Raw genomic sequence first — 26,357 nt, forward strand, 5'->3', positions numbered from 1 at the left:
ACTCAGTTGAAGACGAATGGCATCTAAAGTAGAAGTGGCAGTAGAAAGGTTTTTTTGAATGACCTTTACACGTTGTGCTGTACAGTACAATACAGTACTACATGTGCGTAATGGGTTGTGACAGGGAAAGGATGCCTGCTTGACAACGGTGAAAAGAAAACTACACATAGGATTTGCTCTCTCTGGTTGCCGTAGGAGACAGCAAAAGAGAGTACAGGGATCCAGTGTGGTACCTGAACTAGTTCAATTAACTATAGTTCACAAAATACAAAGTAGTTCATAGTTTGGCCAATTCTTTTACTAGGTTATTTTCCACACACACCGCTCTTCCATCTTGTGGGTGCGTCTCTGAAGTAATCTAGTAGTTAGGAAATGGATCGAACTCAGTTTTTCTTCTTTTCTTGTTGTTTTCTTTTTATTTTAACATTGCAGGGACTGACATGACAGACGTTTCGGCTGCACAGAGCGACAGAGTGACACTGAAGAAGGCTCTGTGCAGCCGAAACGTCTGTCATGTCAGTCCCTGCAATGTTAAAATAAAAAGAAAACAACAAGAAAAGAAGAAAAATGTGAGTGAGTGAGATCCATTTCCTAACTGCCAATCTATTTACTGCCTGATGATCTAACTATGAACAAATTTATTCTGGTGCCTGCGAACGAAATATCAAACATGTAGGCTTTGCCATGATATTGAAAAGTGTAGCTCACCACAACCTCTTGCAAAAAACCCCAACTATGAACAAGCTCATTTTTGGAACTATGAACAAAGTATTAATTATAATGAATTATATACTATGAACAAAGAAGTTCATGGTGAAACTGAACTTTGAGCTAGTTCCTGTAGAAAATTAACTTTCCCCACACAGCAGGGGTCATTATGCAATACAGTACAATACAATACAATACAATACAACCTGTATTTATGTAGCCCAATTTGGAGACTGTAATGCGCACATGTCTTCCCTTCCGCTAATAATTGTCTTGACGTCACGCCAGACTATTTTTCCAATCCTTTTCCATGAAGAAAGGAGCAGGCCATCAAGTTCAGCCAGAGAAAGAGTATTGTAAATGTACCTGGCTAATTTTCAAAAGGTCTTTATGCACTCTGCAGATTCTCTCCCGGTACCTTCAAGTGTTGCTGGTGTGGTTTATGGGTTACCAGATGGTGCTTCTAAAAGCACTGAAGCCTGTACTGAGTGGTATTGCACAATGGCAGCAGTTACGTATACTGAGGTTAAGTGTAAAGAGTGATTCTTGGGAAATGTCACCAAAGCCTTGATGGTCGCTTGCCAATTATGAGCCCCTCTTACTATTGTAGATGTGTATGGATAACTGGTACAAAAGGATACATTGTGCACCCCCTGCGATTGGTTGTGCAAACCAACAAAATTGGTTGTGCCGGTATAAAGGAGGCCAACTAGCAGAGTGTGGCATGGTGGAACATTAGTAAACCTCCCACCCGATGTCTCATACAGTATTGGTAGCACTGAGCTATCGGACTGGTCCTTTTATATATATCAGAGTTTAAATTTAAATAAAATGATTCATCCTCACAAAAGGTGGTAATATAAAGTAACAAAACTGCTGAATGCCAATAATCTCCCCAAAACTACTTAGACTGGATTGCAGTGTCATTTAAAAGTAATTTTACTCAGTTTGGAGCTCTGCGCAGTTACTGCCTTTTTGCTTTGTAGGGAAGCTTAGGCCACTGCATCTCAACAGGTGAATTGACTGAGCGTACATGCTTGTCTTCCCACTGAAACCTAAGGGCCTCCGCACACCGGTTCCGACAGCATTGTGGAGCTTCCGACACAATTCCGACCCCCGCACTCAATTTTACCCGAACAGAGCATGCATAGTCAATGGGAGGCTCCGACAATATAGAACTTGTCTCTAATCGCTTGCCGACATCCGCAAATGTTTTTCTCTTGCTGCAGATAAGGTCACCGGCGGGCCTATTCACTATTTGCTGAAAATAGTCAACTACTTTAAACAATATTGCTATGACAGCACCATGAGCCTTAAAGGGACACTGTGCAGGAAATGGTCAAAAGGGTACTGCAACTATACTGCTCAATGAAACTGGGCTGCCAATTGCCAAATTTGATCTTTACATGAAAGTTTTCTAAGAAATAAGCACATATTTTCTAGTATGGTCCAAGTAGAGTCATTTTTGCAGCTAAAAATGGCTATTTTTGGAAATTCAAAATGGCGGACCATGGAGAAGATCCCCCTTTTCATGTATTAAAAGTGCAATTTTCCCAGTCATAATGAATACTTAGAATTTGATGGTGGTGTTAAGTATTCATGAAAAAGGTAACATTAGTGAATGGGCAGCATGAATTCTGGAAATAAACAACTACAAATCTCACACAGTGTCCCTTTAAGTAACAAATTAAGACATAGCCATTACAATTTTGGTGACAGGAAGGTTATAACATAGGCTCTGTACTAACGGGTTAAGGTGTGAACAATATGTGTGATGGTGTTATGTGAGTCTTTATTGTACTTTATTTTACTTTATTGTACATTATTTACTTTAATTATTAACTGTTTTTTTCTCTTTTTTATTTTATTTTCAAATGCACTCTACTTCTTTTTCTTATTTTAAAACATTTATTTTTATTTCATTTTTACTTCTTTTTATTTTGCTTTTTAATTATTCTCCTATTGTTAATTCATTGAAGCTTTGTTATACTTTCTCTACTGTTATCTATTTGTTTTGATTGTAAAGTGTCCTTGGGTATCTTGAAAGGCGCTCAAAATAAAATGTATTATTATTATTATTATTATTATTATTATTATTATTATTATTATAATTATTATTATTATTATTATTATTATTATTAAAGGTGTACTGTGCAAGGACACTAGGGCTGCTTAGGATGACCACCTGTTAATATAAAAGGGTTCTGGGTTTTTCCGTAGATTTAATGCCATAGAAATACAATTTAGTTCAAATTGGGTAGGATTCAGTGCCTCCAGGTGGACTCTGAGCATTTGTTTTTTTTGTTCGAAATCTTCATTCACATCTGGCAACCCTGAGACTCATTAAGTGTAGTAGAGGAGACTGCGGTTGGCTGTCACATTTACAGTATAGTTTCTAGTAGGGATGTAAATAATAATCGAAATGTATCGATGCATCGGCCGATGATTTAATCGAATCATATTGTATCGTGGAGCATCGAAGTATCAAAAATAATCTAATCGCAGGCCCCTGTCCAATGCCCTTGATCCATAACATAATAGAAGTAGAAAAGTAATTGGAAAAAATCGCATCAAATAGAATCGTACAGTATCGTGGGGAATTCAAATAATTGAGTCCCTGCTGTAAGAAATCGATACCGCATCGTATCGTCATGGAGACTGTGATTTACACCCCACTATCACCAGATGCCTTAACGACACTTCAAACAACATAAACACTTCACCTTATCGCAGGGCTATATTGGGCACCACTATGTCAACTATTCGCTCTGATAAACAGCACCCAGATAAGGCCTCTGTTGGGAGAAGTTATTTCTGCCGAGTCGAAGTACATTATTGATCCTTGTGGGATCGCAGACAGGGCCGCTGACAGCTTTTCGCCGGGCGCAGGACAAAGTCATCTGAAAGGGCCCCCCCATCCAATACATACAATGTAATGAGGACCCAATTTGGGCCCCCTGTCTCCCTGGGCCTGGGACAACAGACCCCTTTGTCCCCACTGTCGGCTTCCCTGATCACAGTGCATGATTGATCCTCTCACCGGCTGTGTGCTGTGCAAGTTAGCACACGTGCTTAGTGTCGCTGCTTTTTCTTTAGCAAAAATCGAAAATGATGCCACAAAGGAGTTCCTGTTTTTGGAATAGATCTGCAGTTCTCCATATCTGTCTCTCTCTCTGTATCTCAGCAACTCACTGTAAGTTAGCAAGTTAGCACACGTGCTTAGTGTCACTGTGTGTGTTTTTTTTAGCAACATGGAAATGATGCCAAAGGATTTACTGTTTTGGAATAGAGCAGTCCTTCAATTCCTGTCTCTCCATCTCAGTAACTCACTGTAAGTTAGCAAGTTGGCACATGAGCTTAGTGTTGCTGCGTTTTCTTTAGCAAAATCGAAAATGATCCCAAAGGAGTTCTTGTTTTTGGAGTAGACCTGCAGTCCTCCATCTCTGCCTCTCCATCTCAGCTGCTCACTCACACACTGATGTGAGCACAATCACACCGCACCGCAGTGCAGTGCAGTTCAGTTCAGACTCATCTCCTAACACTCAATAATTCATCCATGCGCACAGGGACACTTTGACTTTGACGAGAAAAACTCAAATCAATAGCGCCTAGGTAGAGTGATATAATAATAAAAAATAATCAGTGACAGCACAGAGAGAGAAAGAGAGATTACTTTAATCACTCATCACTCTATACTGTATCTAGCTACCTTGGCTAGACTGACAAATCTGACATTAGGGAACGGCTGTGGATTGGGAGCAAGGGATTCCGTTTAACCCATTGACGCCTAAGGCACATGCAAAAAAGGGTGCTGAAATGCCTGAGCTCTTTTTAAGAAAAGCTGCCCAACCCTCAGCCTATAAAACCCTAAATATCTCAGCTTCTGATGCACATAAAAATATGCACTAAGTTGCATTTAAATGCTAAGACCCTCATCTGTCATTAGAATGTGTTCATTCATCTAAAGATTTTTAATAAAGTTGTCTCAAATCTCATGAGCCTGAATGTTTCGTAATGCATCTCCAGGTGCCAGGGCCAATGTTGCGCAACACAACATCAGGCATCAATGGGTTAATTTGCAGGATTTTAGTTAACATGCTCATGAACGAATCGTGCACACGCAGGCGTATCCTACAGCAAGCATACCGCGGGCCTGCCATTGGGAACGGCTGTGGATTGGGAGCCAGGGATTCCGTTTAATTTGCAGGATTTATATCCTACACAGTGAGAAATTCAATGGAACTGAGTGTTAATTCAACACTGTTCCATTGATGCATGGTCCCAAACAATTAGGTGTCATCTCAACTATTTGAGTGCTGATTTAACAACAGATTTAAGTTTTAGTGCACACAATGTTGAATTTAAAACAAAAATCAAATGGGAACATACAATATGTTGAATTAACCAATCCCACATTATTTTCTGTGCATCAACAGACTGGGCAGTGTGTTTTTCATGATGGACAAACGGATATGCTTTCTCTAGTACCGGTATGTTCCCACAGTACTAGAAAACTGACAGTGGTGGTCGATACCAAATTCTGTTACTAAATGTAACATATTGGGCTTATGCGTCTTTAAACCACAGCAGCAGTCTGCTGTCATTGGTGTATCATGCAGTGAAGATTCCTGGTCTTTCAAACAGGGCAAGCTTATAGTCAGAGTACATCATAAAACGCGTCCATGTATTTCTATGTAAATTATCACTGATGCTAAAAATATTCTGCACTCAGACAGGCATTTGGCCTCCTGTGACAGCAACAGGTTAAGCTGGTGTGCAATGCATAAACATTGCCCTAGGGGCAATTGCTTTCACTTTGGCCAGCAACTATTTTTAGGATTCTTGCACACTTTATTTTGCCAGGTGTGTAGAAGTGGATCCATTGGGTCACCAATGTATAGAGACAAAGAAGTTCCCGCACACTGTTCACATTTGCAGAGTTTTTACTTGGGGCGTTTCTATGACCTTCCTCAAGCTATTCATTGTCATTCAACTGTCTCTATACTTTGGCCAGTAAGCCATTGAAAGCTGAAACCTTTACAGCAGCCCCCATCATAAGTCTGTGCCACAAGTTTTGTCCTTGAAATTGTAGCCCTGCATGTTTTGGCTGAGAACGTCCCCTCAGGCGAGATAAACACTTCTGTGACCCCAACACATAATTTTGGCAAAATCCATGAAACTGCCACAGATTTTGAGTCACAATGGTCCGTGTTCTATTCACGGAATTCTGTGATATCATTTTCGCCAGTCGACAGGACCAGCAGAAGTCTGAACGATTCTACATATTGGCACCTTGAAATGGCATGTGCTAAGGAGCTATGGAACAAAAGAAGAAAAAAATCTGAAAAGAAAACATTTTGTGAAGTAAAACGACTGAAACGTGCCGTGACGCAAGACGGAAAAAAATGCCAGAAAGGATCGCTTCTCTCAGGGCCTCTCTGGTCAAAAAACACTACAGCTGTCCTTTTCATCACTTACTAGGCAGGGATATCACATTCACAGTCACGACCGAATGCCTAAAGTAAGAACAGAAATATAATCCATCAAATGGTCTGCTGTTTGTACCCCTGTAGCCCACACACATCTGGCCACCAGTGATGCCCGACCAGGGCTGGACAGGGGGAGAAAAAGGGACCGGGCACATTATGAGGGCGGCCCCCCTCATAATTAGCTGTGCAGAACTGACTCACCGGTGGGCCCCGAAACCCTCTTGGTCCCCTATTTTCAGAAATAGTTCGGGGCCCACCGGGAAATGCCCACTATGCCCTATGCCAGCTGGCCGGTCCAGCCCTGTGCCTAGCTCTGCGGAGGAATTTCATTTCTGAAAATAGGTGCCAACGAGGGTTAAGGGCCCACTGGGAAATGCCCGCTATGCCAGATGGCCAGTCCTGCCCTGTGCCCACTATGCCAGATGGCCAGTCCTGCCCTGTGCCCACTATGCCAGATGGCCAGTCCTGCCCTGTGCCCGCTATGCCAGATGGCCAGTCCTGCCCTGTGCCCACTATGCCAGATGGCCAGTCCTGCCCTGTGCCCACTATGCCAGATGGCCAATCCACCAGTGATGCCTGGCTCTGTGGCGTAGAGGGTCCTGTGTGCGCCTGGCTCTGCAGAGGAATTTAATTTCTGTGTATCGAAATACCAGACAGATCAGAGCAGACTGGCCCAGACCAGACAGACAGAATTCAAGACACGACACAATTTGAGAGCCGCACACAACAAACAACAAAAGAGCATCCATAATTAACCCATTATAGGGCACACAAATATCAGCTCCCGGGTGAAATAAAAGGTTTGACAGGCTCCAGGCCACCGCTGATTGGCAAAATGTCATGATGTCACCATCTGTGTAAAAGCCTGATTTCCCCCTGATTAGTTTGATATAACCCACTTGGGTGTACACCCTTGTAGAGAGGCATGGTAGGAGCATTTGTGATAGGTGTGTAAGTAGTCGGAAGCGATCAAATATAGTCACTCGCCCTAACCCTACTTGTCATGCAGCCTGTGTATTTATTTTCCCCCAAACATTGTGTGTTGCTATGTCCTCTTTTAACAAGTCTGCTAAATGCATTGTAATGTAATATGATTTTAATAACTGACCATAGTAAGGATGGTTACACATCCTCTTTCTTGTTCAGATTGCGTATTTGTTTCTCACTAGTGTCTTCTTTTTTATTATTATATTTTGGGGGCTTTTTTGGTCAGGTCCTAAGTATTTTTTTCAGGAATCTTAAAATGTATCTATGATGAAAATCGATATATGATCAACAATGATAAATTCAGCATATATACGCCACTCCCATTTATCCTCAAGGCCGTGATTAATGAAAACAAATCTAAGAGTTTGACTGAAGTGTTTGAAGCATTCTAAATGTACAGTATGCAGGACAGTATTTGACCTGTGTATTTGAAAATGTCTAGTTACGGCCCTGGTCGGCAAGTAGCAGTCAAGTGCCCACTGCCCAGCCGATTGAGCCACGGCTGGGCCACTAGAGCAGTGTTTCTCAACCTTTTTTAGGCAAGGCACCCTTTCAGTTCATGAAAAATTTCAAGGCACCCCAAACCAAGCCATAACATGGCATCGCATCCAATACCACACAAGCTTAGAAAAGTAACACATTTGGAGACGTCACACGACCTACGTTCAAAGTTGCAGCTGACTGGGGCGACCTATATTTACTTTATTGTGCGATGGCAGATAAAAGATTCCACTGACTAGCATTAACTTATCAATTTAGACAAAAATGTATTAAATGACATAATTCATTTATCAGCCACGTTTCCGGGGCACCCCTGAGGGGGGCCCGCGGCACCCCAGGGTGCCCCGGCACCCCTGTTGAGAAACACTGCACTAGAGTCTTCTTTTGTAAGATGTTGCTAGATGTAATGCATTGTAACGTCATGTTCAAAACTGACCAGCAGGGGCTACATGGCTCAGGGGGCTAGGGGGCTGTCTCATGAAGCCTGGTCCCTCTCCATCTCTCTCTCTCTCTTCATTTCCTTTTGTCACTTTTGACCTAATTCTACAAAGGCAAAAATCTAAAAATCTGTCAGTAGTGAGGGCAGTTCCATATCCTCTTTCTTGCTCACATTGCTGCTTACTATGGCTTCTTTTGTAAGTTCATTAGCGATTTGGATAAACTTGTATGCTAAATGTAATAGATTGTAATGTCCAATAAAATAAAAAAAGTAAATAAGTAATTAAAAATGAAAAAGAAAGCTGACCGTCGTAGGACATGTAAGTGCAGTTCCACATCCTCTATTGGTCACCTTCCCTCCCAAAAAGTCTTCTCTGTCTCTCACTCACTTCAATCACCTCACTTCATTAAAAAACCCAAAACATGTATAATAATAATAATAGAACAGGATGGGCTGTCATGGGTAAGCGGTTAGGGCATCAGACATGTAGCCCAAAGGTTGCCAGTTCAACTCCCGGGCCACCAGGTTGGTGGGGGGAGTAATTAACCAGTGCTCTCCCCCATCCTCCTCCATGACTGAGGTACCCTGCGCATGGTACCATCCCACTGCACTGCTCCCTTTCGTGCACCATTGGGGGCTGCCCCCTTGCACGGGTGAGGCATAAATGCAATTTCGCTGTGTGCAGTGTGCACTTGTGTGCTGTGGAGTGCTTTGTCACCATGACAATGAGAGTTGGAGTTTCCCATTTGGCTTTCACTTTCAATAAAATACAACAAATATAGCAAAAGCAAGCTGATCGTAATAAGTGTGGTTCAATAAAATACTGCAAATATAGAGATAGCAAGCTGACCGTAGTAGGTGCGGTTCCACATCCTCTTGGTGACCTTGTCTCCGTTTGGCATGGCCTCGCCTCCCTCCATGGTCTCGTTGAGCGCCTGCGCGTACAGCATCAGGCCATCGTAGAAGCCGCCAGAGATGATGTTCATCTGCACACGTCACACATGGGGACACAAAAGACGTTTCTTTATTTTTTTAAAGATTTTTTTTTTTATTATGACTTCATTTGAACATTGGACAGTACTAGAGGTGGACAGGAAGCGAATTGAGAGAGAGACGGGGAGGAGTTGGCAAAGGACCCGGGCCGGGAATCGAACACAGGTCAGCCGCATTGGCCTACCTGTTGGCCATGGCATGCCCACAAAAGACGCTTCAAGAAAGCAGAGAAAGTGTGCACATCAGCAGCACAAACAAAATAACTGAAGTAAATAATACATGTCCACAACACTGTTAGTGCTCCCAGCTTTTGCTCCCAATGTTTCGGACCTCTGTCCTTCTTCAAGTACACTTGGACTAAGGTCCAAAACGTTGTGCCATTAAACAACTGGGAACAGTAACAGTGTTGTGGACATTTATCATTTACTTAAGACACAAAAGACAATATCACATACAGTGTGAAAGAAGCAAGTGCATCTTCCTCCAGGGTCAAAACTTAAAGTCATTACATCAAAGGTGTTCTGAGGAAGACGCAGGTGCGTTGACATGTCAGTCACCTTGTGCATCAAAATAAAAATGTTTTAACCCGTTAAGACACGGCATTATACGTTTGTTGTTGCCAGAATGGCAATGACCAATTCATAGTGCATTACTTTAAAGGCACTGGGTTATGACAAAGTAGCCCAGTTTCTCCTGGTCATGTAAAGTGTGTTGTGTACAGTGTACAGTGTATAGTAATGTATGTAGTCTTACTTATTCGGAAAGGCGATGTGGAGCAGGGAGAATATGAGAATATGATATGGAACGAACTCCCCCAAAATAAAAAGTTATAATGCAACCTAAGAAATTACATTTTTTCATAATACTAAATCTAGCAAGATGCTAAGAAATCTGTGAGCACATTTTTTGAATGACAGTCGTTTCCAAACAATCACAGGTTGCAGACAGAAATGTTTGTACATACAAGAAGAAACCTATGTACGTGTATATGTACTATATACCTATACAGTGTGTATGAACTACAATGCATGTACGACTACGTTGTACAGAGTGCACAGTGTACTGAACAGCATAGCTGCATTGGTCATAAGGCAAACAGGGCATTTGCCCAGTGGACTGTTGATGATTGTCACCTTGTTCTCCCCTCAATGTAGTGGTATCAGTCCTCATGCCACTACAGCCGACCTATCCGAGTCAAATTTGAATATTCATTTTGCCTGTTATGGTCCAAATAGCTCATATTGGATGGCTGAAAATATTGTCACAGGCCTCATTTTCTCTCTTAACACCAACAGGTGGACCGGTGGATGAAAATGCCCGGCCTTTTTTCGTAGGGTATTTGATTGAAGTTTGGGGGTTGAAAATGTTCTAAAGCGCACACTTGAAGGTTATTTTCAATTGACACTTCCAGGGTGGAGATTAACTGACCCTGACATTGTCACTCGCAGTCACTCATCATGATCGTCATGGCAACAGCACTAGTCCTCATTCCAGCCATTCCAGCCTTTCGAGTCTTACTTTTTGTTCAGTTCACCTGCCCCTTACAGTAGGCTGAGTACATTTTTTTTTTTCCAAATACTGTTTTTTTTTAAAAAAATCTTTTTTAAAAGCTTTTATGTCTTGGCTTAATTATTGTTGGTTGATTGGATACAAAAACTGTATGTCAAGTAACAGATGATGGCGCAGCACGCTAAAGGGTGGTTTATGCCTCGAGATCAGCGTCACTGCATCATGATGCAGTGAGCCGCGCAGTTAACGTAGTGAAGCCCCCCCCATCACGCAGGTACTCTGGGGCACCTCCCCAAAATTGTGTCTCGACGCAGGGAGCGACGGCGTGAAAGGGCGAAAATAGGTCTCTGATTGGTCCTCTCGACCAGCCTGCTCTGTCCTCGAGTCGAGAACAAGCGCTACTTCCTTGTTCTAACCTTCGTCGGTCTACGGACTGTGAGCTCTTCATTAAATAAGTTGCCCGTGCTTTGTTGTTTGATTTATTTACACGAACCGAAGACAACACATGCGCTTGCAAGTTACGACGCTGAAGTTATTTGGACAGTTGAACAGTGGTTCCGAGGTCGAGGAAACATTCCGCTTCGTCCTCGACAAATGAGCCACTTCTTTGTTCCAAACTACTACTGTGGCTGCCAGTGCGATCAAACATGCACGTGATATAAAGATTTAATGTTTCATTTTCATTCTCGTCGAGTCTGTGATGCTAAAAAACAACCGACACGTCTAGTTTACTCTTTGTATTGAAGGCAGTTTAACCGTGCTTCAAAACAGGGCATAAACAAGAATTAACTGCATCATGGCTGCGTCAAGCTCACTCTGTGGCACAAGTAGGAAGCATAACTGAGCCTTAAGCCCCCCATATTTGGGCTTACATTGCCCACGGGGACCCCGGTTTGAGTCCGGCCGGGGTCATTTCCCGGCCCTGCCCCATCTCTCTCTCCCAATCATTTCCTGTCTACTCTCACACTGTCCTGTAATAATAAAGCCCAAAAAGCCCCAAAAAAAACACTTTAAAAAAGAAAGAAATTAGATAAGTGCAGAAAATTAATCTAATCAGCTCACCATGTACTCCAAATGAAATGAGGACTTCTTTTGTGGTCAGACCCAAAACATTTCTTTCTGTTTGAAGTAGGCTTCTTTTGATTACAAGCTGTGTGTGTGTGTGTGCGTGCGTGCGTGCGTGCGTGCGTGCGTGCGTGCGTGCGTGTGTTGTACAGAATATTTACGTGCTTGTACATGTGCATGTACATGTAGTATGTATATCGGGGGAGGGGAGGGGAGCGGTGGTATGGGTCTGGGCTATGTTGCGGACCACACACTTCAAGTTTGTCAGAGGACGCGCTCAACTTCTTGGAAAAAATGTATGTCTTTGGGTGCGCGATGAAAGGTATCAACTTAAAGAAGAAAAATCCGCACTCACAAGCTACGTCTCATTATTTATTTATAGATTACCACCATGTCCACAAGCAAACGCGTTTCGGCTATCAAGCCTTCATCAGTGCGTGGTCCACACACTTCCCCACTGCAGTCTCCCCATCCAGCCTCCCTCATACTCTGCTCCCCTACGCCTCCATAAATGGGCTTTTAGGGAGCCCGAGATGCTTTCATGAACACCCCTGTCCTGTCCCCTTCCTCCACTTCCTCTGCTATCTTCAAAGATGTTTGAAGACTACCTTCACATCTCACCCAATACAAGAGCGATCAAAAGAATTTTCTTGAAAGAATTTCAAAAGGTCTACTGGCAGACATGAAAAATGAGAAAAGGTCGCACCATGCATAGGTTTCTTTATCATTACACATAATAATAAAGAAACCTATGCATGGTGCAACCTTTTCTCATTTTTCAGTTTAACAATATTTTGGTCAGCACTCTTAAAAGAAGAACATTTTTTGGGGCGAAGCCTGCTCCAACCTTTATGAACTACTGGCAGACATGCCATGGGACACAGTTGCACAAAACTACAATAGCAGCCAGGGAAAAATAATTTTGAGGACAACAGATGTGCTGCTCCCCATTGAAGTCATGTTCTTTGCCCTGTCCCTTTCAAACACATTTCCTGTCCTCTCCTGCCCTGTCCTGCCCTGTCCCTTTCAAACACATTTAACCAGCCCGAGTTACTCAGACAGCATTGGGAGTTTGCAAAAGGGTCATTGGAAAATAGCGAAAAAATCCAGCATTTTTTTTAATACAAAAATCTACTCAAAAGGAGCAAGAAAATACACATGAAACGTTGAAATAGACATGGCAGAGGCAGGGGCCCCCGCAGCCCCCACGAGGCAGGGGGGCCCATACGAGGTGGTGGGCCCACATGGGCTCTTGACTTGAAGAAACGGGCCCCCTGCACATGATATTTAGGCCCTCTTTTTTCGTTTGGGGGCCCTCACTTGGTGGCTTGCAGGGGGGCCTGAAGTACTTGCGTTAGGCCAGTGGGCAGAGGACTCTACTGGGCATGCCCTTCATGTCCTCTGAGTGCTCTCAGCAGTGTTTGTTTGCTTTGTGTATTTTTGGATAACCGAGTGAATAGTGGTCACATAAACACACAGTGAGTTATTCCGGATCTACGGTATCTGTGTGGGTTTTTTTTTTTTTTACTCTTCGGGTTTGAGGTAAAATGTGAATCCTGTGGCCTGTAGTGTACAGTAGCCTATAAGGCCCAAAGTGAAGCTTGCGGCCTTAAAGGAGAAGTCCAGTTTTTTGAACATTAAGGCCATTTTCTGAGTGGTCTGCAATGTTTAAGAGTCCCCCTCACCGTTTATTTCATGATTGCTGCAGTCTCTGTTATTTGGCTGATTTGGATTTGATCTCAACCAGCTTTAGAATGGCCGTCTATGGGCACCTGCAACTCTGTTCTTAAAATCGCCTTTAACATTTGTTTTGAAGAATATGCAACTCAGCAAGTGTTCAGCAGTATTCACTGGTGTTCCTTAGCAATTTTTGTAGCGAAATATGGCATCTGTCGTGTTTTATGTGTGTTTTATGTAGCAATTTGTAAGTTAAGTTTCACTTTCACTTTCACTTTCTTTCACAAAATGACAAATAAAAAATGACAGAAGCCATATTTCGCCTTGAAACTTGTTAGGGACTGCTAGTGAACACCCCTAACCACTTTGTGAGCTGTAGACTTTCAAAAACAAATGTTTAAGGTGATTTTAAGAACAAAGTTGCAGGTGCTCATAGACGGCCATTATAAAATTGGTTGAGATCAAATCCAAATCAGCCAAATAACAGAGACTGCGGCAAACATGAAATAAACGGTGAGGGGGACTCTAAAACATTGCAGACCACTCAGAAAATGGCCTTAATGTTCAAAAAACTGGACTTCTCCTTTAAAATGGAGCCTTATAATAAACGGAGGGGAATTATAACAGAGAACTCATTTGACCAGTGGTCTGTATTTATTTATGTATTTATTTACATGTTAACTTATATGTTTAGCTATTTATTGTGTTTGTGCTGTTATTGTAGGCCTATGTGTTTTTATGTCATTCTGCTGTGCTGTGCTGTGCCTTTTTAAGGACATTAAAGCTTTCAAGTCAAGTCAAGTCAAGTCTCATATACTCCTCCATCGTGTGAGTGCATGGGAAAGTAAGAAACGTAATTTCAATTCTAGTGCATGTGAAGAAATTGACAATAAAGCCGACTTGACTTGACTTGACTTGAAAGACCCAGTGCCACATAATAGAACAGTAATACAGAATATGATGACATTTTGAAAAGAGTTTCAATACTGCCATGTTCCTTGCTGTGCATCTCCTGCTTTGTGTGTTCTTACCAGGGAGTCCTCCACGGTAAAATTGAACATCCGCTTGGCGTCCTTTTTCAAGTTCATCACAAAGTCTTTGTACTCTGGATTCTGGGGCTCTTCGTAGCTGATGATCTTCACACTCTGTCAGATAATAAGAAAAAGATAGGCAGATTCCTTAGTGCCGTTTCATACATTACAGAGACAATCAAACCACCTGTAAAACAAGAAAGGAGAAATTCCATGTGATTCTTTTCCCATCTGCTGCATCAGCGGGAGATGGAAAAAGTGATTAAATGAAAGTAAAAAAGCCGGAGCTGCACAGATGCAATTATTCTTTTTATTTTTTCAATCAGGTGCACAGCATAGGGACTACAGTTTCGATGGTCAATCCATCTTCGTCGGAGTCCACCTCCACTGAAACACTGAATAAAAGGAGTCAGGAGTTTTTTTAAAAAAATCGGTATAGCCTTTAATTCTTTGAGCCAATTTGCACATCAGTCACAGAAGTGTAGCACTGAATGCTGTTTCGATCACACAACTAGTAATACTACTTGTTAAGATTCATGTTTATAAAATGTGTTGCATACCACATTTATTGAGACATAAATAACATCATCTTCCCCATGCACAAGCATGAGAATGATTGACATTATTTTATAAAGCATATATATATATATATATATATATATACACACATACATACATACACACACACACACACACAGGCTTTTTGGGCCTTTATTTCAGATAGGACAGTGAGGAGTGACAGGAAGTGAATATGGAGAGAGAGAGAGAGAGAGAGAGAGAGAGAGAGAGAGAGAGAGAGAGAGAGAGAGAGAGAGAGAGAGAGAGAGAGAGAGATGGGCATGGTTGGGAAATGACCCAGGCTGGATTCAAACCTGGGTGCAACCCTTGGGCATGTAAGCCCATATGTGGGGGGCTTAGCCCACTACACCACAGCGCCCCCGAGAATGACCGGCATTCTGAAGTGAAGGAAGGGCAGACGAAGATGAGATAATTGATGAGTAGAGTGCATCACTCCATACATCAGACGGAGGTGTGACTTTCCCCGACAGCCCTCTCTGCTGCCCTATCATTAGCTAACAACTGATTTATTACCTTCAACTTATTGAAACTGTCAATCTTTTCCGCTTTCCCCTCCTGAGAGATAAAGACACTTTTTCTTTAAAGATGCACTTGGTACAACTGTTTTGAACCGATGCAATTGATTTTCAATCAAACTAATTCTTAATGTATTTTGTTTAGTTTGATGTTGTTGCTAATTGAATTGTTAATCACTTTGAGATGCGTATCTTGTATGAATTGTGGTATACAAATAACATAGCTATTAGGTTATTATCACCTCCGCCACGGAGGTTATGTTTTCGGTCGCGTTGGTTTGTCTGTCTGTCTGTCTGTCTGTCTGTCTGTCTGTCTGTCTGTCTGTCTGTCTGTCTGTCTGTCTGTCTGTCTGTCTGTCTGTCTGTCAGCAGGATAAGTTCTGCACGGATTTTGCTGAAATGTTGTTGGAAATGGAGCATGATCCGGATCCAGAATTCTTTAAAAAGATTCTTCACCATTGCGGGATAGGGCAAATCAGTGGGGTAGTCGACTTTTTTGTGGTGGGTATAATGTATATTTGAGCATTTTTTGAAGTGAGTATACTCTATATATTTGTGCTACTGTAAATAATGGATCAATCAATTTTAAGTGAGTATACTGAAATCCCTGAAATTTTGAAGTGGGTATACTGCGTATACCTGTGTTCTACATTGACTACACCACTGGGGCAAATTTTGACATTCCAAGTTGAAAAAAATAGGGTGTAACATGGTCAAACGTTCTATCAAACAACTTCCTTGGTGGACATCTGCACTCTCTGAGTGCATTTCTAGGTGTTTATAGTATTGCTTGGGCCCAATATGGCCGCTGTGTTTACAGTTTTTCTCGATTGCCTACACACAATTTTCAGAATCGGTCCTCGAATTCTCAAAACTCAAAAATCTCCAAACCTTACACACAACGGGCCAAACTCTTCACTACCTCTGAAAAATGCACGTCTTGTCTCAAAACAATGTACTCTCTTCTAAAAACCTAATTTTGTCGTCAAATGACACACACAGACAGTCACTACAATACACATTTGCAGACCCATTAAAACACTGTTGGGCACAGGGTAAAACTAATTTCTCCCAGTAACTTAGGCTTTTTTTGTTCTGGATTGCATGGATACTGTGACATAAGTTGGAAAAACTTCATTCCCACAACACACAAACAGAAACAGAAAGATTTTTATTTCTTTTTCACAAAAACAACACAAAGATAAACCCCACTGCCTATTTGGCAGTACAAAAAACCTATTACATTACTGTATAGCCTATTGCTATGAAAAAAAAACCCCAAAAAAAAACCACATACACTCACATCTACTCTGCTTCATCCTGCCTTCTATTGTGGTCTGGCCACAGGACCTCATCCACATCACATGCAATCGTTTCCCTGGCCAGGCAGCGAGGGAAATACCGTCTTGCCTGGCGCATCCACCCAGAGAAGGCATCAACAGCAATATCGCCATTATTTTCTTCAGTGTTCTACTTACTAAAGAGGGTATTTTCTGTAGTAAAATACTGAAATATTGTTTTTAGACTCGGAGTACACAGATGTGTATAAATTGTACATATTTTTCTGACATTTAAAAAATTGCACTAATTTATTGTAAAATATTGGGTAACCACATGAAAGTGATGTTTTGTATAACATTTTTGAGTTCAAAAACTGAACAAATGTGTTTTCTCCTTGCATCCACTCATTTTTCATCAATATGACATGCAATGTGTGTCCTTATGGGGTGATGATTTCAGATTGTAAACCTTTATGAAGAGAGTTTGCCCATGTGATGAGGAAGTGAACATAGTATGGCAGTTGATTGTAGTGTTGTGAATGACAGTGTGTTCCATGCGAAACCCAGTGTTTTTCTTTATGAAAATTGAGTGTAATCCAGAGAATTGTGTGTAATGGTGTGAAAAGAGTGTGTTTTAAAACTGGAATTTGAGTGTTAAGTAGGAATTGTGTTTAGTGTTCAGTGACATTGGTTAGGGGAGTTGGGAAATGGGTGAGATGTTCCGAGAATTGTGTGTGAAGTACCAGAACTTGTGTGTAGGCAATCGAGAAAAACTGTAAGCACGTCAACACAGAAAAAGTACTGCAGTGGTCTCCAAATGACGGCCCGTGGGCCAGATACGGCCCAGGCAGGCATGGCAAACATTTGGCCTGCCTTCAGGTTGGAACAAATGAAAACATGTACTGTATGTGTGCAATCTGTGGCCATACGGTCAGGCGATTTGTTTGGCCGTCAGCATCATTTGCACTACATAATTTGGCCCTTGTGGAAAAACAGTTGGAGACCACTGACGTACTCGTACTGTATGTCTGAATGTTAAATACTAGATGCATTACTTGCCAATTCATCGAGTTTCCAGCTTCAGGCAGCGAAAAACCAACCAAATACCGCACAGCTCATTTCAATATTCACGATGAGCTTGCTGAGTGGGTGGTGAACATGAGCTGCTGTAATATTGTAAAGGACCCTTCTGGATGTTTCTTCTGGCCCATTTTGTGGCCTAATGGTAGGGCACTGGGTTACTACGCCGGCGACCTGGGTTCGATTCTGGCCCAGGTCATTTGCCAATCTACCCACCATCTCTCTACCCACACGCACTTCCTGTCATAATCTCTACTTACCTCTAAAAATATATATATTTTAAAAACATTCAGAGTCTGAATGTTATATACTAGATGCATTACTTTTCAATTCATTGAGTTTCCAGCTTCAGGCAGCGAAAAAACCAACCAAATACCGCACAGCTCATTTCAAAATTCATGATGAGCTTGCTGAGTGGGTGGTGAAAATGAGCTGCTGTAAAATATTGTAAAGGGCCCTTCTGGATGTTTCTTCTGGCCCATTTTCAGAGCGCACATTCAAAAGGAAAACATCAGCAGTTGCCACATCAAAAAATGTACGTGAGAAAAGGGGGAAAGGACTGTGAAAATGCTTACAGTACCTCCCCTTGTTCCCATTTTCAGTCCTCACTAAATTACATACAGGATGAAACCACACTCAAGGAACAGTTTTCCATGCTTCAAAACATGTGTTCTTTGAGCCCTTAACTAACCCATTAACTGCTGTTACCAGTATGGCAATGAACAAGTTGTAGTGCATTACTAAAGACCCTGTGTTATGTCATAGTAGTGTAGTATTATAGTAGTTAACTTTTCAATGACTCTAATTAGGGATGGGATATCGGTATCGGTGTATCGGTATCGGGTTCAGATATCAACATATTTCAAAGATCGGATCGGATCGGAATTTTCCCAAAATATCGGAATTTTCCTGATACAGACATTCGGTCAGGTGCAATGTTAATTTGAATTCATAACATTTGCATATTAGTTTTCAGGATGGGATTGTTACTTTTTTACTTTTTTACTTTTATACTTTTACTACTTCGCTTATTAATTGGTTTACTGTTCCTCTGACTCCCTTTTCTGACCAAATAGTCTGCTTGGCCCTACCTCAAGATAAAACCCATGCATATATGTGATTTTGGTATTGGATCGGAGTAGTATCGGTATCGGCAGATATCCAAATTTAGATATCGGGATCGGATCGGAAGTGAAAAAATGTGTATCGGTGCATCCCTAACTCTTATAGCGCATTCAGGCTGACTGAGAACCGTGCCGGTGCCCGTTCCCGCACGTGGCGAACCGGCCGTCGTGTTCATGCCATAGATTCTAGCGTTCGCGAACCGCAAAATATTAGGTTTTTCTCCGCAAACCGTGACGACAGCGTGGCCGTCGGCAGGTTCATCCGGGTAACACAGTCACGTGCGGGAAAAGTTCAGAGCCCGGTATGAACACGGGCGGTTCGCAGATAAGCACTTCAGTGCCGAACGTAACTGGTGCGGGCACCGACACCAGCTCCGTTCTTGTCGGCCTGAAAGCCCTAGTACAGCGTACCACTGGTGGAATGGCGTACATCAGTGTTTCTCAACAGGGGTGCCGGGGCACCCTGGGGTGCCGCAGGCCACCCTCAGGGGTGCAGAGGAAACGTGGCTGATAAATGAATTATGTAATATAATACATATTTGTCTAAATTGATAAGGTAATGTTAGTCAGTGGAATCTTTCATCTGCCATTTACGCACAATTATAAAATAAAGTAAATATAGGTCGCCGCAGTCAGCTGCAACTTCGAACGTAGGTCGTGTGACGTCTCCAAATGTGTTACTTTTCTAAGCTTGTGTGGTATCGGGTGCGATGCCATTTTACGGCTTGTTGGTTTGGGGTGCCTTGAAATTTTTCATGAATTGAAAGGGTGCCTCGCCTAAAAAAAGGTTGAGAAACACTGGCGTACATTATGGGGCTCCCACACAAGACTCCAACACTTACAGTATACGCAGTGCACAGCAATAATGAGTACACCCCCTTTGAAAAGTAACATTTTGAACAACAGGACACGTAAGGACACGAGATTTGCATAGAGAGTAAGTTTAATACATTTGTTGAGCTTATAACAGAAAAGTAAGGTTAATAATATAACATAATAATATATACAGTATATAAGATATATTTTTCCATTTTGTCAAATTATGGTGGTGCAAAAGCGAGAACACCCCTATGTATTGTTAACCCCGATCTTCCATAGACAGGATCATGATCTGCTTCACTAGTCACAGTACTTTCTTGACTCTGAGGAAGACGCGCACTGCGTCTAAACGTCAGTCTTTATGATTGCACCACAATAAAATAGCTAAAAAGTATCTGAGTGCTCCAGTCATCCCTGGCCTAGTCTTTTTGAAGTGGATCAGTTTACTTTCCATAGTCACAGTACATGTTGACATGCATGTTTCTTTTGGTGAAGTTCAGCTTCCTAATGTTGACCGCCCCAAACCAAGCCAGTGCCACTAACATTCTTGACTTTAAGCATGGGGATATTTTCTTTGTACTACTCACTTGGTTACCACCACATATGCTTGTCACTATCTAAAGCAAACTTGTTTATCTTAATGTTGTCAGAGCACAGGCCCATGGTTCCAGCAATCCATATCTTTAGTCTGCTCAGAAAGACCACAATAGACAAATTTGCTTTAGATGTCACAGTGTCAACTAAAGCATGAGTGGTTGTCAGTGCTGGGGGAACCACTGTGGTAGACTACCACTGTGTCTCAAATCACGCACTTGTGCACTTCAGTGCCTAGGGCGCTCACACTGAAAATTTCAGTTGAGCCAGTGCACTGAAAGTGCCAGGATGATCCCCTAACAATGGCGGAAAAATGCAGTGCTTGAATGATGGACACTGCTCGCACTAAACGGTGGCCATGTTGACAATGACACGGAAGAAATGTGGCATTCAGTTCAGTAGAAGAGTTTGGTCAACAGTCTCCTCATTCTGTAAGTAATGTTGATGGGGCACCAACCTTTTCATGCCAACCAAAGTATTGTATTGTTGTATTGTGATTGTTGTCCTTTTGGGGTGAAGGAAATGAAAATACAAGCACCAGACGCTGTGCATTGTAAACAGCAGCCAACTGATGTTTTGGCGAGCTATTGCCATCCTCATCCGTCACTTCCAGCGAGGGCACAGTGCATAGTGCTCAGACTACCAGTGCACTGACACAAGTGCGTGATTTGAGACATAGCCTACGTCAGGGATGTCAAACTCAGGCCCGGGGGCCAAATTTGGCCCTCGGAGCCATTTTATTTGGCCCGCCAGATCATTTCAAATGTGTATTACAGTTGTCCCCCATACACCATTAATGTATTGCGTAATGACTTGAACATGAAATTTGCTGTGTCACAGGATGTGCAGACTTTTTTTTTTTTAACTTACAAATATGATGGGAAAGAGTGTATGTGGAATTTAAACATTAGTATGAAGTGCATGTATGCACTATTTCTGTCAATTAAAAAATAATAATTGTTGAGTTCGGCCCGCGACTTCGTACCAGATTTTGATTTTGGCCCTCGGTCAATTTGAGCTTGACACCCCTGGCCTACGTGTATATGGAAACACCTCAGTGTTCTTGAATACAGATGTGCCTCCTGTGCTCTCCAGTAATTTTCCATTCACAGACGCACAGTAAATGCTGCAGTGTTAAATCAACTCTTGGGCCAACTAAGAGCGCTTGGATCAGTATCTGGGTATTTGTTAATCCAGTGATTCTCAAAGTGTGGTCCGGGGACCACTAGTGGTCCGCGACAGAGCTCAGGTGGTCCTTGAGGGGATTTCTATTTTTCCAAGACAAGCTAGCAGTAAGCTATATTTGTATCATTATTACAAAGCCAAACATAGCTGAAGTTTTGTTTCCACCATAATAAGAAAAAAGTATGATCGGCATCAAAATTATCAGTGTCAAATTAGCATCCGACAATCAATTCAGTTGACAGGTGGTCCTTGAACATTTTTGGGGGGATTAAGTGGTCCTTGGTCTGAAAAAGTTTGAGAAACACTGTGTTAGTCCAGTGGTTTTCAATGTGGGGGCCGGGGACCCCTGGGGGCTGCGAAGGGGTGCTAGGGGGGCCGCAGCAGGTTGGAAGAAAAAGTATAGCAAAAACTAATAATAATTTATTAATTAATGAACACCAAAATAAGCAAGAATTAACTAAACAACATTCCCATTAGTTGACAACTGTATGATAATAATCTATTTCATCTCTGAATTCGGTATTTATATCCCGATGGGGAATTGACACACACTTATAAACATGTACTTCCTCCAGATTCCAGATACAATATTACATAACTGTGAACGAGCCACACAGCAAGCAGGAAACTTTATTTAAAAAGTAACTGTTCATTTTAGAGATATACAGGATCCAAGATCCGGTTCCGGATAATAGGGTTTTTCACAGGATCCAGATCCGGTTCCAGGATCCAGGATCCGGTAGCCGAGGCTTTTCAGTCAAAATAGTTTGAGCCAACGTGATAAAAAGGGCCCACATGTGTGAGTAGGCTATGTGTTTCAACCCTTTCGTAGGATCCGGGATCCGATTCCGGATCCGACAGGATCTTAAGCAGTGGATCCGGTATCCGGCAGGATCCTAAAAATCAGGATCCAGTGCATCTCTAGTCCATTTACTATCCCTGGCATGAACGCAGACATAATATTTTACTTTTATTTCAATGACGGATCACTTTAGTCATACAGTATCAGGACCTTGAGCTAATCTCACACTAGGACGGAAACTGAAAAATATAGTCTACCTGCAGCAGTGGCACAGACGTTATTCCTCTGCCCCTGTGTCATTTACCCATTACCATTGCATTAAGGCAGGCAAATTAAAGCACGCCGACTTTTAAATTGAATTATGACTGATCATCAGTCATGTGTAATAAAACAATTAGGCATTAGATTCACTAATCTTTCCTTGGCAGCATTAATAGACTGAGGGGCAGATGTACAAAGTTATTAACGTTCACCTCTGCCATAATTCTTCTGCACAGAGCACTTGAGTCATTGACTGTGCGTAGTGGGAAGACACATTCGACCAAGTCAAGTCCAAGTCTAATTTTTTACCAAGTCCTTAATAAATCCTTTTATCTTTTTTATTAGAGAATAAGTAACTGCCTTGTTTTAAACAAAGGGGGTGTAATTAACCAGTGTTCTCCTCCATCCTCCTCCATGACTGAGGTACCCTGAGCATGGTACCGTCCCATACCCAGGTGGGCTGGGTTCCCTTTACGATTTTGACTTAAAACACAAAGAAACAATCAAAAATAGAGGTTTCCGACCCAGCCGTGGCTCTGACGGCTGGGCACTGGACTGCTGTTTCCTGTCATCTCCCACTCTCCTGTCTGAAAAATAATAAAATTCCCCCCAAAAAATATAAAAAAAAATAAATAAATAAATAAATAGAGGTTTCCTACCTGAAAAGCCTCCCTGGCGATGTCGTCATCCGGGTCCCCCCTGTGCCAGGGCTTTGCGTGTGCGGAGTCCAGGCTGTGTCCAAACACGTCGATGTAGAAGAAGACGTACTCCTCCGGGGGCAGCGCGGCCTTCTTGAAGTGAACCATCAGCTGGCGGAAGATGTCCGGAGCACAGCATGCAAACACCACTGCAGAGACGGGGGGAGATAAGAGACATAAGAGAGATCAGAGATCACATGAAATCATAGCTTGGTAAACCAGCGCCACCCGCTGGATGCCGACATTTTTCAGCTAGCGAGAAGGTCTGGCCTCGGATCTGAGGGCGATTTGAACGCTGTGCCCTGAGTCAGGCAAAACCAATTACAATGCAGCGATTTGTTTTGAATCAAAGCGGGCAGGGTTTTGAGGGAGTGACTACGAACCTCGTAACACCGTTGGGAAAGCACATCAACGGCAAAGATCACAGATTGGTCAGAGTGACGGCACGGTTTGAAAAAACAACAGGTTGTTCTCATCAACAATCTTCAGAGGTATCGTTCATCGGGGCCAGACTAAATTACTCCGGTCTCACATTTAGGCTGGTTTATCAGGCTAATGAAATCACGTAACACAGGAAAATATGGGGTGTCAATTAGTCCTGGGCAATATGAAAACAAAAAACATCACGATACGGATTACTTGTTATCACGATTAAGATATATATATCGCGATATACCACAATTAGGTAGGCCTATGTTTTCAGTTATTCTCTTTATTTAGTCTTTATTGTGTCATGTCGCAAAACTGGTTTCACAGATCCCTGTGAAGGAAGTGACTGTGTAATTGACTTGTGTTTTGGTAAGGAACCCATTTCATGTTTTGTGACTGCAAGATGGCTGCTCTCCCATCTCATTCCATTTAGTGGACAATTGAGCCCAAAGCTATTCTAAAACAGACCACAAACTTAACGTGTGCGAGAGAGAGTGGCACACACACACACACACACACACACACACACACACACACACACACACACACACACACACACACACACACACACACACACACACACACAGAGAGAGACGCAGCAGGTGTTTCAGATCTTCCCCCCATTGCTTCCTGACCTGATACGTATGTGTGCTCATGAGAAAAGGGACCCACCCAAGACACCCAAGAGATATTTACCAAGAGCACTGATGGATGCGTGATCCATCAAGCAACACAAGAGCCCACATGACATGACGAGCGAGGAAAAGCTGAGAGTGTTTGTTTGCTATCACTGTCTTGGGTGGGGACATTTCTTCCTGATCTATTAGTCAAACAGGGCCCTGCCGTGGCCAACTGGTAGGGCACTCGTCTACCATGCGGCTGACCCGGTTCGATTCCCGGCACGGGTCCTTTGCCGACCCCTTCCCATCGCTCTCCCTATTCGCTTCCTGTCCACCTCTCACACTGTCCTGTCAAATTAAGTCGAAAAAGACCTACTAGTCAAACAGAGACTGTGTGCTAGAAGTGCGGTTAGGAAAAAGAGGTAAAGCACACAAATTAGCAACTCTTACACCTGTCCTCATGATTATATTCTTTGATGAGAGACACTGCAGAGGAACATTATTTAAAAATAGAGTATGTCATTTTGGTTGTTTATTTTCAAAATGTATGCTGCCCATTCACAAATTTTTTTTTTTTTCATGTATATTTACAGCCAAAGATGTCTAGTAATTCAAAATGGTGGATGCGTAGAAGATCCGATTATTCATGTACTGTTTGAAAAATGTAATGAAAAAAAATACATACTCTACCTATGAGAGTGCCATACTGAATGCAAAACTTACAATAGCGTTTCAGGGACTGTTGGTGTTCACCTTGAGATAAAGTTTGCTCTTTCCCTGCAGCTAGCCTCTCCTGCTCTCATACAGACACTCTCTACTTTCCTATTTAAAAAAATATGAAAACCTATATTTAATAATAACACACTAGAATTGAGCATACAGAATGAGATGGTTCTGAAAATAGAGGCGAGATTCTAGAATGTCAGTCACCTGAAGCGGGAGCTGGTGACTCGTTAGAAGGTGCGTGCAGCAGCACACATAATTAGAAATGCACTCAGAGAGTGCAGACCCCCGCCAAGGAAGCTGTTTGATAGAACATATGACTACTTTATATGTTACAACCTGTTTTTTTTTCAAGTGTTCCTCCCTTGTTTTTGTTAGAAAACAGTGTTAGAAGTCATAATGTCAAAATTCACCTCCCCATCCCGCAAACGGTAGTTCATCTTCTAAAAAAAATCCTGAATCCGGATTGTGATCCAGCCCACCACCAAAATGTAATCACTTGTTCCTTTTGTCATTTCTAACAACCCCACAAAGTTTAATTAAAATCCGTTTGCAAAATAGCTTTTTGAGTGTTGACAGACAAACAAACAGACAGACAAACCAACGCAAACGAAAACATAACCTCCTTGGCGGAGGTAATTAGCTCCTTCAATGCTTCAACACTCAGCCAAGTCAAGCGGTGTTTACTGAAAATAAAATATTTCTAATTAATTATGTATCCACATTAACGTGACACTCGTTTTCAGGGTGACAAGAGAAGAGAGGGGTGTGAAGCCAAGCAGGTAATTATACTATGCCATCCAGGATTGACAATGATAAACCTAATTGTGAGTCTCTGTTCACGAACGCTTGGCAGACAAGATAGAGGACTACGAAGCAACACACACACACGCACACACATGTGCAAACACACACACACACACACACGCAAAAAACACATGTGCAAACACACACACACACACACACACACACACGCAAAAAACACATGCGCACATGTGCACACACACACACACACACACACACACACACACACACACACACACACACACACACACACACACACATACAGATTGAGAGAAAGGCAGAGACAGACAGAAAGAAATGGGAAAAATAGGAAAATGAATAGAAGAAAAAGGATGAAATAAGACGAAATGACCAATTACCATGAATAATAGAACCAAAAAAATAATGAAAATAATGGTAGGAATAATACAGTGAGTGAAGTGAAAGGAACTGAGAACAAAAAGAC

At 42.2% G+C, this 26,357-nt stretch overlaps 1 protein-coding gene across 1 annotated transcript in view; it reads right to left on the bottom strand.

Annotated features, from left to right (window-relative positions):
* npr1b (natriuretic peptide receptor 1b) overlaps positions 1–26,357 on the bottom strand; it is a 133,375-nt gene that overhangs the window by 63,998 nt on the left and 43,020 nt on the right. The window contains exons 4-6 of the mRNA XM_063198571.1: positions 23,298–23,485; positions 14,400–14,513; positions 8,975–9,110 (exon numbers count right to left, since the gene is read on the bottom strand). Coding sequence (XP_063054641.1) covers positions 8,975–9,110; positions 14,400–14,513; positions 23,298–23,485 — 438 coding nt within the window. The remainder of the gene's footprint in view (positions 1–8,974; positions 9,111–14,399; positions 14,514–23,297; positions 23,486–26,357) is intronic.

Source organism: Engraulis encrasicolus, chromosome 5 (assembly GCF_034702125.1).
Source record: "Engraulis encrasicolus isolate BLACKSEA-1 chromosome 5, IST_EnEncr_1.0, whole genome shotgun sequence".
NCBI lineage: Eukaryota > Metazoa > Chordata > Actinopteri > Clupeiformes > Engraulidae > Engraulis > Engraulis encrasicolus.